The sequence below is a fragment of the Zootoca vivipara genome, chromosome 12 (assembly GCF_963506605.1).
Source record: "Zootoca vivipara chromosome 12, rZooViv1.1, whole genome shotgun sequence".
Classification (NCBI taxonomy): Eukaryota; Metazoa; Chordata; class Lepidosauria; order Squamata; family Lacertidae; genus Zootoca; species Zootoca vivipara.
In genome coordinates, this window is record NC_083287.1 from 38,130,259 (window position 1) to 38,144,647 (window position 14,389).

Below are 14,389 nucleotides of genomic sequence, written 5' to 3' on the forward strand. Positions count from 1 at the left end.
CTAAGTAAAGCTGGATCCAAACCACTACTTTTGCTTGCTGGGATTTATTTAAAACTTAGGCTGCAAACAACAGGCTACATGTTATGGAGCAACGGGATCTTCCTCTCATCTGCCCTCTCCTGAATCTGCTGCTCATTTTTAACCATACATTCTGATGGCAGAAATTACTTGCTTGAAACATGTTTCATCCCACTACCACCTACTCACACCTGCTTTTGTAGGACTTACAAAAAAAAACCCAGGCAGTCCTTTGGAGTGCAATCCTTTAATGCAAATGTGGAATTGGGAGTCAATTGTTTTGCATACAGAAGTGTGCTGGCAGAATCTTGGCTTCCAATTCTATCAACCAATTTTTCTTACGTCTCTGCTCATAAATTCAGGTTACAGTACACCATGTGACTTTCTACAGTTCACCTATTAACTCCCAACCAGGTACAGGACCTCTTTTGGAGCTGCCCCCAAATTAATAAGACTCCCCAGGGAAATCTGAACAGTTTCATCTCTACTTTCTGCAAACAAGTAAAAACGCTGCTGTTTCAGTTGTGTCCTTTAAGAATTAACCACTGCTATATATATATATATATATATATATATATATATATATATATATCCCTGCGGAATACAATCAATCCCCAACAGTCTAAACTATCCGTCAGTGAAGGTCCGCTGGAGTACATGCCAACAGAACTACTCAAGAGGCAGGGCCATCGGTTCTTAGATCAGGCATAGGCAAACTTTGCCCTCCAGATGTTTTGAGACTACAATGCCCATCATCCCTGACCACTGGGCCTGTTAGCTAGGGATGATGGGCGTTGTAGTCCCAAAACATCTGGAGGGCCAAGTTTGCCTATGCCTGTCTTATATGTTCAAGGTGGGGGTTGAATCAATTTGCATAATAAAAAAATCCAAATTATCAAGATGAAGAATTTTCTCCATCAGCTTCCAGATGCAGATCTACCAGGGCCTGACTGAAACGGGTTCTAGAAAAGTGTTATCCAGAAGTGGAGTTACTCCGCAGTTACTCGGCCACCATATGTTCAACTTCAACAGTGGAAGATTCAAAAGCAGCCCTAAACCTGGCTAGCTCATCCCTGTCTAAAGATGATTTTATCAGTGGGTGCATCACTACGTCTCTTTAAAACATAGGAAGGATGATATATTACGTCAACCAGAAGGCCAACATCCCACAAATCAGGCTCCAGAAGAGCTTGATATATACATTAGGCAATTTTACATTAGGCAATACTTAACTAATTATGCTAGCGAAGTGTCCTTCAATATCAAAATGTGTACAGACTTATAGTACCGTATAACCCCTTGACCAAAACAATGCAAAAATTATCAAGGAGTAAATGCACCACTCAAAGACTCCATTTGATTGGAGACCCTTTGCCATTCTCTTGCATATCAACTACCTTTCATAAGGTCTTAAATAAATGAGTGTGCACTAGGGATGCACTCCTATGTACATTTCCTTGAGAATACGGTATGTCCCACTAAACCCAGTAGGACTTACTTCTGAGTAAACATGCGCAGACTTCAGCTGCAACCTTTGATCTGCCAAGATCTACTTGAAACTTGCAATCCAGAAATATAATCAGCACCACAGGGGTACAGCCCTCTTTCAGCAAATCCAAGTAAGGAATGTACAATGCAATGCTAGTTAAGAAATAGAGCCAAGACTTTTACTTGGTTTTTGGAAGACATTATTACTGAAACTATTTAAAGTCATTACACAATTCTTCCCTTTCAAACTAACAGTAAGATCACACAGGTAATGTTTTAACTACAAAAGAAAATATTATTTGGAGTACTTGCAGTTAGAACGGGTGTATCATTTACTGTCACAAGCAACAGTGGCTGGGAAAACAGAATAAAGAAATAAGAAGCAATACTATTACAGTCATACCTCTAGTCACGTATGCTTCAGGTTGCGTACGACACAGGATACGTACGCGCCGAACCCGGAAGTACCAGAACGGGTTACTTCCCGGTTCGCGCATGCGTAGATGCGACGAATGACATCACGCACGTGCACAGAAGCGCCGAATCACGCCGCGCACATGCACAGACGCGGCATTTCATGTTGAGTACTTCTCATGCTGGGCACAGGGCTCCGGAACGGATCCTATATGCAACATGAGGTACCACTGTATAGTAAAGGATGTAAACTTGGGACAGCTAGCAAGATTCAGATACTATGCAGGACTTATTGTCAAAAGTGGTTTACTCACCACAGTACTGGATTTGCCTCTTGGACCTACTGCAAATTGAATGTTCCCCAGCAGGGAGAAAAGAATGAATATAATAACAGAATGATTCCTCCGCACAACTGAAGTCAAAGGTATGAGCAAGACTGCCTACATTGTCAAGGAAAAGGGATACAGTCACTCTGGAAAGTTTAAATCTGCTACCGGTATCTATCCAATAGCTGCTGGAGCTAATTCTGCCATTTCATTCACAGGCTACTTGTGAAAAACCAGCAATTTAAGACATGGCATTTAACAAGATGAGTCTGTGCAATACTTCTGACACCGTCTGGCCTCTAGATAGAAGATGATAGTCTATTCTGTACTGGATATTTATTGGGGTTTTTAATTGCAAAATTGTTCAGCATTGCCCCTACATAATTCATTGGGTGGGAAGTTATTAGACAAAGTCCACATCTTGAGTAAGCCTCTTGCTGACTCGTGGGTACTATATTTTATCTACTCTAGTGCAAATACATTTGAGTCATCACATTACTCTTTATGTTGAAGGTGAAAGGGCCTCTTCACAGCCTGATATGATACGGGTGTGGCCCTGATAACCTCCGGGTGTTCCAACACTAACAATAGCTAGATTCAGAATAGCCATTCATCCATTGAAATATGTAAGAGAATCTCCTTAGCAGACTGTAGATTGTTTTTAAGCAGAGAAACATTTCTGCAAGAGTTGGGATATGGTTCTATCCCTGAAGTGCTCAAGACGTAATTGCGCTTAGAACAGAAGTATACAAAGCTTTTGTTGAATGTACAAAATTGCTTGCAATTTTCATGATAAATGAAGGTCATTGGTCAATACAAAAAATAATAATTATGTTGCACTGTTTCACAGAGTCTAAAACGGCTTGTAGTTTTATTTAGTATCAAGTGTTTCCCAGCGTGACCAAGACACAGTGCACAGAGTAACGTAAGGGGTGGGGAAGAGAATACAGTATTAAACCATTTCATATCACTAAAATGTCCTGATAACATTGCTGCTTTACCTCAAATCCTGCTAGGATTTCAGCCTATTTAGTTCTACTGGCTTTGTTGGGGTTAAAGGTAAAGGTAAAGGGACCCCTGACCATTAGGTCCAGTTGTGACCGACTCTGGGGTTGCGGTGTTCATCTCGCTCTATTGGCCGAGGGAGCCGGTGTACAACTTCCAGGTCATGTGGCCAGCATCACAAAGCCACTTCTGGTGAACCAGAGCAGCACATGGAAACGCTGTTTACCTTCCCACTATAGCGGTACCTATTTATCTACTTGCACTTTGACGTGCTTTCAAACTGCTAGGTGGGCAGGAGCTGGGGCCGAGCAACAGGAGCTCACCCCGTCGCGGGGATTCAAACCGCCGACCTTCTGATCGGCAAGCCCTGGGCTTTGTGGTTTAACCCACAGCGCCACCCGCGCCCTTCATTGGGATTGGATCAGCTCAAAAGAAAATATTCCATCTGAAATTAATGGTTTGATATGAAGTCCCAGAGGTATTTGCTCAGTGTACTTAGCAATTCAAGACCTTTGCTGACATTAGGAAAGAAGAAGTCAATTTTGTATACAGCATTCTAAGTCAAGGATGTGGTCCTACAAATGTTGCTGGACTACATTTCCCATTATCCTCAATCATGGACCTTGAAGGGCTGAGGCTGATGCATGCTGGAGAGTGATAACATCCGAGGGCCAAAGGTTCCCTGTCCCCATGATATATACAGCATAAATCCTTTGGAATGTTATGCATATGCTCTCCTATTTCTAGCTTATACTTTCAGTAACTACTTAGGAAAATGTCCAAGTAAGCAAACTTCTCGCAGCAACAAACATTTAAAACTGTTATTTTAGAGTAGCTGCATTTGTGTACATAATTTGCTACAGCTTCTTCCAAGTGCAAAATATCACTATTAAAAGGGTAAACACAGAATAAATTGTCAGCTTTGGAGAAGAGCATGAGAAAAGTATGGCACACAAAGTTTATGAATAATCCAAACTGCATGCAAACATATTCCGGAGGGGAATTCTAGTCAAGTGATAACCTCCAATTATTTATTTATTTTATATAGGAAAGGACAAAGTAAACATGAAAAAAAATCAAAGTTTTAACACTGGTTTAGTTACTTAAGTATTTTGTTTACTCTTGGGTTTTTTTATAGGAAGGGGCAATTTATCCTTGCATTTTTCTATATTATTCTTTGTAAAAAAATGATATTTATTTTAAAAAAGAAAATGATAAAGATGGCAATTGTCACATTTTTTTTTGAGAAAGTAATGCTAGCAGTTTTTTAAAACGGGCATCTTTTGCCAGAGCACCATTTAATTTCCACATACCGTAGTTGCTATACAGAAATATACGAATAAATGCACACTGAAACTCACTAATATTACAGCAGTACAGTATTTAAATGCAAATGAAGACTTAACTGGCAACACAGATTTTCCATTCTCAAAGGAAATCCTTGTCAGTGTCCAAAATGAACACTAAGGGTCCCCCCCCCCCCCATGCAGCAGGCTGACCTGAAGTGACATAGCAATTCCATTTACTAGATTAGTGTCGAGTCTGAGGGGAGCCAACAAGAAGATTGACGAGAGGTAAACACATAGAAAGCTCAGTGGTCCATCCCCCATTGGCAAGGTGCTATTTCAGTGTCACATAAGTGTTATGAAGCCCTTTCACGCCAAGCTACTTTTCTCCTGATAGTCATTGTGACAGTCCTTGGACACACCTGTCTACATAAACAGCTCGCATGCATAAAAACTTGTATCTAATTTTAGATATTGTATTAGTATTATATATTTTAATGTAAGATCCTACAGTAATAGCATATTGCTGAATATGTACAAAGTACACAGTTAGTCTAATTTTGCAACTAGGAAAATGAAACCAAGAAAGAGCCATTTATCACAACACTAGGCCTTTTTGAATCTAACACTGAACTAATATTTAGCATTGCATATCCAAGGCTCAAGCTTTCATGGTCCTACCACCTCCTTTCCCTCTCCCTCCTCTGTGGTGGCCTCAAGGAGTCTGAAAACTTTTGCTTCCACTTCTAAACTAACTAGAAGGTAAAAAGGTAAAGGACCCCTGGACGGTTAAGTCTGGGCAAAGGCGAATATGGGGTTGCGGCACTCATCTCGCTTTCAGGACAAGGGAGCCAGCGTTTGTCCACAAAGTGTTTTCCGGGTCATGTGGCCAGCAGGACTTAACTGCTTCTGGTGCAACGGAACACCGTGACAGAAACCAGAGTGCACAGAAATGCCATTTACCTTCCCGCCACATTTACCTATATATCAACTTGCACTGGCGTGCTTTCAAACTACTAGGTTGGGCAGGAGATGGAACAGAGCAACGAGAGCTCACTCCGTTGTGCGGATTCAAACTGCCGACCTTCTGATCGGCAAGCCCAAATGGCTCTGTGGTTTAGATCACAGCACCCTGTGGAACGAGCACCCTGTTCCATATGAACCCAGAGAAACGGATTAGTTTAGAAGTGGGTGCTTCTGATCTACTCTTCGCAGCCAAAGGAGAAGAGGAATGGGGAGGAGGAAGCACACAAGTGATCCAACACAATTGTCCAAGTTGGACCACAATGTCTGAAATGCAACTGAACTCACAGCCACACAATCTACCATTATAGATGATCGCCCCCAGGAGCAACTAATTACCAACATGTTACAGGAAGTTTCAGACAATGACTGGAAACTTCTCTTGTTGAGTTCCAACCTGTGTTCATCCCATTCTTCATACAATGCATTATTTCATTTATGCAGGCAGCTAAACAGAAAACAAGACTTGCCTGTCATTATTTTTCTGAAAAATGTTACAGAGGGTGCATTCAAACAAAAACACTAGCCCTGTATGAAAGTCTGCAGTCCTACATGCATTAATTTGTGAATACATCCCACTGAAGTCAATGGGACTTGTTTCTGAATAAACCTGCAAAGTGTCAGTTTGCATTTGCAAGCTCCTAGTTTTCGAGGGTGTGCATTTAAAAACCAACAACGTGCATTCCTAAGGTCCAGACAACTTGTGATTTTTATCACATGACGTGTTAGCACCACGCCACCACCACAAAAGTAGCCATGTGAATCAGTCAACCTTTGCAAAAAGCATTCTACATTATCCAACAGCAGTTCCTAAGGGAGTCCTCCCTCCCCCCCACAAAAAGCCCAGCAGTAAGAGAACTAATCAATTCCACCAGCCAAGGTGCAGGTATATGGCTAGAATTTTATCTCAACTGTATTGTGGAGGAAGAGATATGGATTAACTCTCCATCACTCAGTGGTGTTTGGGATGGGAGGGGATGGAAAACCAAGACCAATTAGGTCTGCATGAATAGTGAGCCGCACAGAAATGAAATGGTGCTGAAGTTGGTACATGAATAGTTTCAGTACTAATTAGTCCTCCTGTAATTAAGAATTTAATGTAAACACCTCCTGAGTTTGAATGAGTCACAGCATCCATTTTTAAAGACTATTAACATCTCATGTCATCACAACACCAGCAATAAAGCCATGAAACTGAGTTTAAAGACAAGTATAACACATACATTAAAGTAGTTATCCATATACTTTCGACTGCATGGCTAATTATATTCATAAATGAAACTCCATCTGTTGCTCCATAGTATGTTAGAGATTACCACATTGTGAATGGAATTGCATTATATAACGCCAAAACATTGCACAGTATGTGGGATTGTTCTGAAGTTGTTCTAGATTGTTTTCACATCTGATTCATACACATACAAATGTAACATTCAACGATAAAATGTGAGGATATCCCAGAATTCTCCTCAGCTTTCCAGAAAAAGCACCCACACCATACCAGACAAAGCCATGTTCCTATCTGTGAAGTAGCTCAAGAGGAACATGTGAAAGGCACCCATAAGGAGAGAGTGAGCTGGTTTGCACTACACACTAAACCAAACCTTGCCTTAGTGAGACCACACAGTGCATGGCCCTCTCAGAGGAGCTTGTAGCCACTCTGCTCCTTCTTGGCCCTTGTGGCCACCGTGCATGCAAAACTAAGTCCTTAACTACAGCTCATGCTTAGTGAGGGGTGAGTTTAATCATGTGTCCCAGTTTGGACAACACACACTCAAGCAAATTGTGGCTTGCACAGCACAACAGCTAAAAAGAATGGGGATGGTCAAAGTGGCTGCACGCTCCTCTCTAGGAGTCTGTGCATGTGCATGGTCTTGCTTAAATTGGTTTGGCTTAGCATGCCCTGCAAACCAGGACAGTGTATTCAGACTCCCACTTTTAAGTCTGTCAAGCCCTGGTCTAGTTCACTATTTCTGGGAAATATGTTAGAAGAGATTTCAGAAGGCCTCAGACTTGGTCCCTTTTCCTTTCTCCCACTCACTGTGGCATGAAACAAGATGAAGAGGAGATCCCTTCCCCTGCACAGAGAGGAATATGGACAAGTGCATATAAACTCAAGAGTGGCATAGAGTGAAAAGCAGATGTACATAATATTCTTCTGTTCTCATATTTAACAAGAAACTCTAAAATGCAACAGCAGCAAACTGTAGTATTTGCCAAAATGTATTATTGTCAGCACTGGACTAGTTCACACATCATGATGCCTAATCACCAAACCATGGCGTGGCAATCAAGAGCGCGTGCGCACACACACCCCTTTGGCTCACAGGCATTCTCCCCAGAAATTTTCCACTCTTCCTATTTCGGTTAGTATTACCAATGGTTCAGTTATTATATGACAGAACCAGCAAAAGCAGTTGACCTCTAAATTAAGAGACTGAAACAAGGATTAGAAGCTAGTTTCAAACTATGGTTAACAGTAACCAGGTTTATGGAGGTTCAGACACAATGCTTAACCATAGTTAGCATTAAACCCCCAAAGAGAAGGGGGAAGGGAAGAAGGAGTGTACAAGCCTATGTCTGGCCACCAGAAAGCATCATGAAATTTTACTTAAATAAGAAAATATTCAAATAGAGTTGCCATTCGATAGAAGTATATTGCATGCCTACTCTGTAAATGTCACCACTATTCCGTGTACAAAGGTGCTAAGGTTCATTCATCCAAATTGTGTTCCAAAACCTGTGCTGTCATTTATGCCATAAAATATAACCTCAAAGATCAATTCAAACACCATGTTAAACTTGACCATAAAAACACTGAAATAAGTCTCCATAACTGTTGACAATTATACACCATTCCCGGTGTTCTCTGGTTAAACCTACCCTACAGTAAGCGATTCCAGTTTTAAACTGAGATACTGCTAAAGAAAGCTGCATTAAAATTGATATTCCGCCCGAAATGAAAATTAAAAAGTCCAGTAAGTCCACCTTGGAATTGCTCGTTTTGAAGAACCAACTAAACAGCCGGCTCCACTGTGAGGGTCCAGCTCTAACGGAGTTTGGTAGAAAGATGTACTGCTCTATTGGTGCCATAGAATGAGGTACACAGAACAGGAAATGCTGTTTTTGTTAATGAAATGCAATCTTTATTTAGGATATAAAAACTCTGCCAGGGTGGAAAGACAGCCATACTGCTCCCCACAACCTAAAGTGTCTCTATGAACTGTACTGCTTGTATGCACTCATAAACAGGAGCTGGTTCAATGAAAAGGTATCATCTTACCTATTTTATATGCCTCAACTCGAAGGGATTCATTATGGTTTACCATGCTAATGATAGGCAGATTATAGGAATGGTCTCAGAGAGCCCAGGATCCCACATCTTCTATACAGTGCACAAACTACTGAGAAATAATTATCAATCGTAGCTGTTTTTCTTCATTCACTGCTCTGCTTTAATGTTTCACACACACACACACACACACACACACACACACACACAATATTAGGGGAGGGGTAGAATCTATCTGTTGCTATCATTTGCAAAGATCATTGAATGCTAAGCCACAAACAATAACCTGTTACAGTTCTCCACCACGTTTTTCTACTCAGAACTTATCCCACTGGAATATTAGAAGGCACACTTAACAGAGGATTGATCTTACAATACCACGTGGCACTGTTATATCAAAGCACTCGGGTAAGCCAAGGACAGAACAGTAGATTAAAGGCTCCCCTCTTAAACAAACAATATTTTTTAAAAAGTGTCACATTCCATTTCTCAAAAAGGGTATTGACAGCAATGCAGCTACAATTCACTTATATATTAAGCAAGGGTATATATAGCATAATAAAATGACACAGAGGACACTTCCACCTCACAAGGACTTACACGCAAGGGGCATGAAACTTTCACATACCATATGCTCCGTATAAACACAGACACAGCACGATACTCCAGCATGCCTCAGTCCATCGGAAACCCTCATAAAAATTTGAATAAGAGGAGTCACCTTTGATGTGTAGTGCAGAACAAACACACAGCGCTGGCGGAGATTTAATGCTATTAGTACTATTAATATGGAGCCTGGGATGAAGAGTTGAAACAGGGGCCTTTCTAAGGACAAGCTATTAGTCTCAAATGTGCAGTGCCACCGTTGAGGCATTAAAAATATACAACTTTCCATATTAAAGATGCACATAGGAATATCCCAGCAACAACTCTGGACAGGGGAGCAGAGAGAAGAGGAACACTGTCTAAAACACACTGGAATCTGCTGGAGCTGGCCTGTAAAAGCAAAATATGTACACATACACCAGGCGGAGGGGGAAATGGAAGAGTGTCATTCAGAGTCTTAAAATACACACATACATACAGTATATGCATACACACGAAGGCTGCGCCACCCTCTCCCCCCACCCCACCAGATCAATGGGACAAAGGGAAGGGGGGGGGAGAAGTAGGGAAAGATTAAGGGCTGTTGTTTCCAAAGGGATTTTTCAAAAGACATCAAAGATCTCGAGCAATTGGCTCTCTATGGAAAACAAGTCTTTTCAGTGAGGAGGTGCGGAGAGGGAGACTCCCCAAAGTCTTAAATGGGGACGGGCTGGGCGGAGGGGGGGGGGGAGAGGAGAGGAAGAGAAAGGAAGAAAAGAGGGCTTCTTTCTCTTCACACCACGGTAAGGCTGGGGGCGATGGAAGACGCGGGAACAAATCCCACCCTAAACATTGTGCGGACTGGGGGGGGGGGGGGGAGAAGGCGGCAGATCCAAACTTTCTCTTTTTCCCGCCCCCTCCCCTGCTCTCTCTCCCCCCCCCCTTCCCTTCGCTCCCTTCCTTCGCTCGAGGGTCGGGGGCGGCCGCCAACTCCTAGCGCCCAACTCCGGCAACTCCGGGACGGGCGGGCAGGAAGGGAAGAGGCAGGCAGGCAGGCAGGCAACAGGGATGGGGCGGCCATTAAAGCCGCTCCAATCCCAAGGCATTCCCCGCGCGCGGCAGCTACCGCCCCTGGCTGGCTACTCCAGCTCATAAACACAGGAGCAGCGCTCGCTCGCTCGCCCGACCCCTCTCGCCTCTCCCTCCGCCGCCCCCCGACCCAGCCAACGCCGCTCGGGCCGGACTCGGGACCCGCCCTTGCTTCCCCCCCCCGGCTTCTCCTTCTTCGTCCCCTACCTACCTGGCTGCAGCTCCTGGCGACTTCGGGCGGCTGGGTGTCTCCATCTCCCCCGGGTGGCCCCGCTGCCCGACGGGTCGCCATTATTTCATTTCCCAATTACAAAGGAAGCACAGATCCGCCGGAGTCCACATTGGAGGGGGGACGACGCATCAAAATAAAATTTAAAAAATATATATCTGGGGAGCGCGGAGAAAAGAAGAGCGGGGAACAGTTTCCACATGCACCGAAGACAGCAAAGCCTCTCCCTTTTAAGACGAGCAAAAAAAAACACACCCCACCAACCATATAGAAGTATAGATATATCCGCCTCTTGGTGGGGGGAACGGCAACAAAAAAAGAGGAATGTGTACACAGATCCCAGCCAAGCCCCGTCTCCACGGTGGGGTCTTTGGGGAGGGAGGGGAAGGGATTCCTCCCACTTTTCAAGGAGCTGCGCGGGAGGCGGGGGGAGAAGATCCTGCCGGACTTTTCCAGCTTAACTCCGAAAAGTCCCCCTTCATCGCCCCGGCGAGGAGAAGAGGAGGATGTGTCAGTGGCCCGGGAAAAAGCCGCCACCGCCGCGCCTCCTGCTGCCGCCGCCGCCACCCGCCCCTTGTTAGGCTAATTGCACTGGCTCGTCATCTTCCTCTTCCTCCTATCCAAAGCCCCAGACACAAGGGAGGAGAGGGCGGAGGGGAAGGGAAGCGCTGGCCGCCTCCGCCTCCTCCGTATAGACACACACACACAGGAAAAGTGAAGAGAGGGAGAAAGTTGGCCGGGGAAACGAAGCGGGGCGGGAGGGCGAAAGATCCCTGTCCCTACAGCGGCGGTTTTTACTTCCAGCCACCGAAAGAGGAAACAGGATCCAGTGGATGCTGTCAAGGGGACCGGATGATCGCTTATACTGTAAACAAGCCTCAGGAATTGCAAAACTTTTTCTGCTCGATCCTACGGTGCATGTGACACGGAAGTCTGCTTTGTGTGCAAACGATTTGCAGGCATTTGAGTCGATCGAACCCAGCCAGCAACCTGAGGCGCCAAGGAGGAAAAGAGCCCAAGCATTTGGGTTTTCCCGGTCAAATCGAGGTGCGAAGAAGAAAACCTGTCTTTCCTCCCGTGCAAACTGCTCTCTCCCTTCCCAGGCTTGCTTCACACATGCCGCGCGTGCTTTTACTTTCTAGAACTGTTCCTTTTGGGGCTACTTTTCGGCGGAGGGCGCGCCTGGAGTTGCAGGGTCGAAACAGGGACCATTTATTTTGAATGCAGACATCTTCCCTAGGAAATCGTATCCTGGAATAAGCTCTCGCTCTGAAGAACCAGCTCTGGCTGCATCGCAGCGCCTAGTATTATCCCCCTTTTTTTTCAAACGGAAGCAAAGCGCGCGTTTCTGGAGGTTGTCCACACAACTATACAATCGTTGGAAAAGCTGGCGCTGGCCGTTCTGAGACATCTACTACGCTAGCAAATTGGTTTACATTACAGTGTCTATTTTCAGGGAGGAAAAATGAAGAACACCCCGCTCCCCTCGCTCCAATGCCCTTTTTTTTTTAAAAGGACTAGTCTATTACAGTGTCCCGCCGCCTCAGGCAATCGCGGTGGTGCCAGCTGCACCCATGTCTGGCTGCCAGCTGGGCGCTGTGTTCCCTTGATGCTGCTTTTAGGTGCGGGGGGGAGAGCAGAGAAGACGGTTTTGCTGCCTTCTGCCAGCACAATGCCTGAGTTTCCCAAGCCGCTGATCTTCCTGGGAAGCGGGAGGGGGGAGTGCTGGAAGTTTTATTAAATAATAATAGTAGTAGTAATAAAGCAAAGCCGCAAGCACACACCCTCCCATTGTTTGCTGCGCACCACGCATGGTCTCTAGTCAATCTGTTTCCAGGCCGAAACAGCCCAGGCGCGGCTTGTGCAAACTCCCCGGAATTAAACTAACCAATAGGACTCTCTCCCCTCCCAACCCGAGCTTGGCTAGGCACCACCACACAGCGGAGGAAGAACGAAGTTCCTGCTCTCTTCTCTCCACTTGGCTGCTCTGCACGCAGTTCCTGCGCCTCCGCGCTTGGAAAACAGCAGGGATGGTCCACTGGGACGCGGTTGCCGCCCAAAGTCCCCGCAGGCAAACGGCTGGCAGAGGACATTATTGGCACAGCAGGCCTCGCCGCTAGGTTCCCTCCTCACTCCCGGCTACAAAAACAAATATCTCCAAAGGCTGTATAAGGCCATACCCTTGTCGGGTCTTGACACTCGGAAAATCTTCACAATTCCCCCGAGGCCAAGTGTATAGAGAGGCGGTTTTTGTTTTTATTTTGGATTAATGACTCCAGAGTATGTGCACACCAGCTTCACTTAAACAAGCTCCTGAGGTGCTTTCATATACAGTGCTCTCAAGGTGGAGAGGGTTTGTGTCTTTATTTGACAGAGGGCAGCCCTTTGTTTGGGCTGCCCACCCAGGCCAAGTCTGGCTTGAAGACCAGGTTTAAAGAAAAAGATCCCTAAAGAAGGAAAAGAGAGGATGGGGCCTTCAAGTCCAACATCACCTGGGAACAAACCTGAGCAGGCACACACAGGTCTCCTACTATGGGGAAATGCATTTCTATTTTAATTTTAATTAGAAAAAAATCATTTCTAAATGTGCATATATAAGTACATACATGTGTACCTAAGTCTGCATGCTGTGTTGTTTTTAAACACTCGATTGGGAGCTGCCCAGAGTGGCTGGGGGAACTCAGCCAGATGGGCGGGGTATAAATAATAAATTATTATTATTTTTAAAATAAAATGAAAATCAATGTCCCCCTTTGGAGGGGGGGGGGAAATGTGTAAGTAGCCACCCTGTCTCAAGGCCAGTCCATGCGATTTCAATTATGGAAGTCATGGGGTAAAGTGGACCAGAGGGAAGACTTCCACCATTTCATATGATGAAAGTTGGGTGGGTATATGTGTCACAGGAGGCCAGAACACTTCACACACCGCTGTGCATAGTTGATACACGTGTGGACTTCCACAATCTTTCCAACCCCTTTTCAGATGCAGAAGGACTGCAGAGATCAGCAAAAGGAGCCTTTCAGCACCTTAAAAGAAATGATGGCATAAGCTTTTGTGGTCCACTTCATCAGATGTATGGAGTGTTATCCTCCTCCTCCGCACACATGTGTACAAGAAAATAAATTGTACAAGGCGAGGTTAGATGTAAGGACAAAAACCTGTTAGGTTAGGGAGCTGATATCAGAAAGGGTGTCAGCATCCAGAAACCAGTAGAGGAACATTTCAGTCTACATACTCTGCTGCTGACCTGGAAATTGCTATTCAGAGGAAATTCAAAATAGATTCCAGCATGAAATAGTTGTAATGGAACTAGTAACTAAATAGGCTATTATTTTGGGCCCGAGTACAGACAATGGTTTCCTGTCCTACTACAAGTGTTTACATTTACTCAGCTATTATAAGATATTGTGGTCACCAATTACGGGTACTGTATTATGAATGGTCACTGCTTATTTTGCTTATGTTCCACCTCCAATGGAATTGTTAGACTATCTTGCCTGCTGACAAGCCTGGGGTGGGGGTGGGGGAGCAGGGATGATTTACTTTGAATATTGATATCCTTCCAAGGAAGTGAGGTCTGGTGGAGGGCATGTGGGCCTGGTTTGGGGAAAGCAGCCTGGCAGGCCATACTTGG

The 14,389-nt window shown here is 44.7% G+C and overlaps 1 protein-coding gene across 3 annotated transcripts in view; it reads right to left on the bottom strand.

Moving 5' to 3' along the window:
• Positions 1 to 11,457, bottom strand: part of ARHGAP21 (Rho GTPase activating protein 21) — a 112,116-nt gene extending 100,659 nt beyond the window's left edge. For all 3 annotated transcript variants that reach the window (XM_035129875.2, XM_035129876.2, XM_035129873.2), the window contains exon 1: positions 10,738 to 11,457. In XM_035129875.2, the coding sequence (XP_034985766.1) occupies positions 10,738 to 10,818 (81 nt within the window). In that variant the 5' untranslated portion in view covers positions 10,819 to 11,457. The remainder of the gene's footprint in view (positions 1 to 10,737) is intronic.
• Positions 11,458 to 14,389: the final 2,932 nt, after the last annotated feature.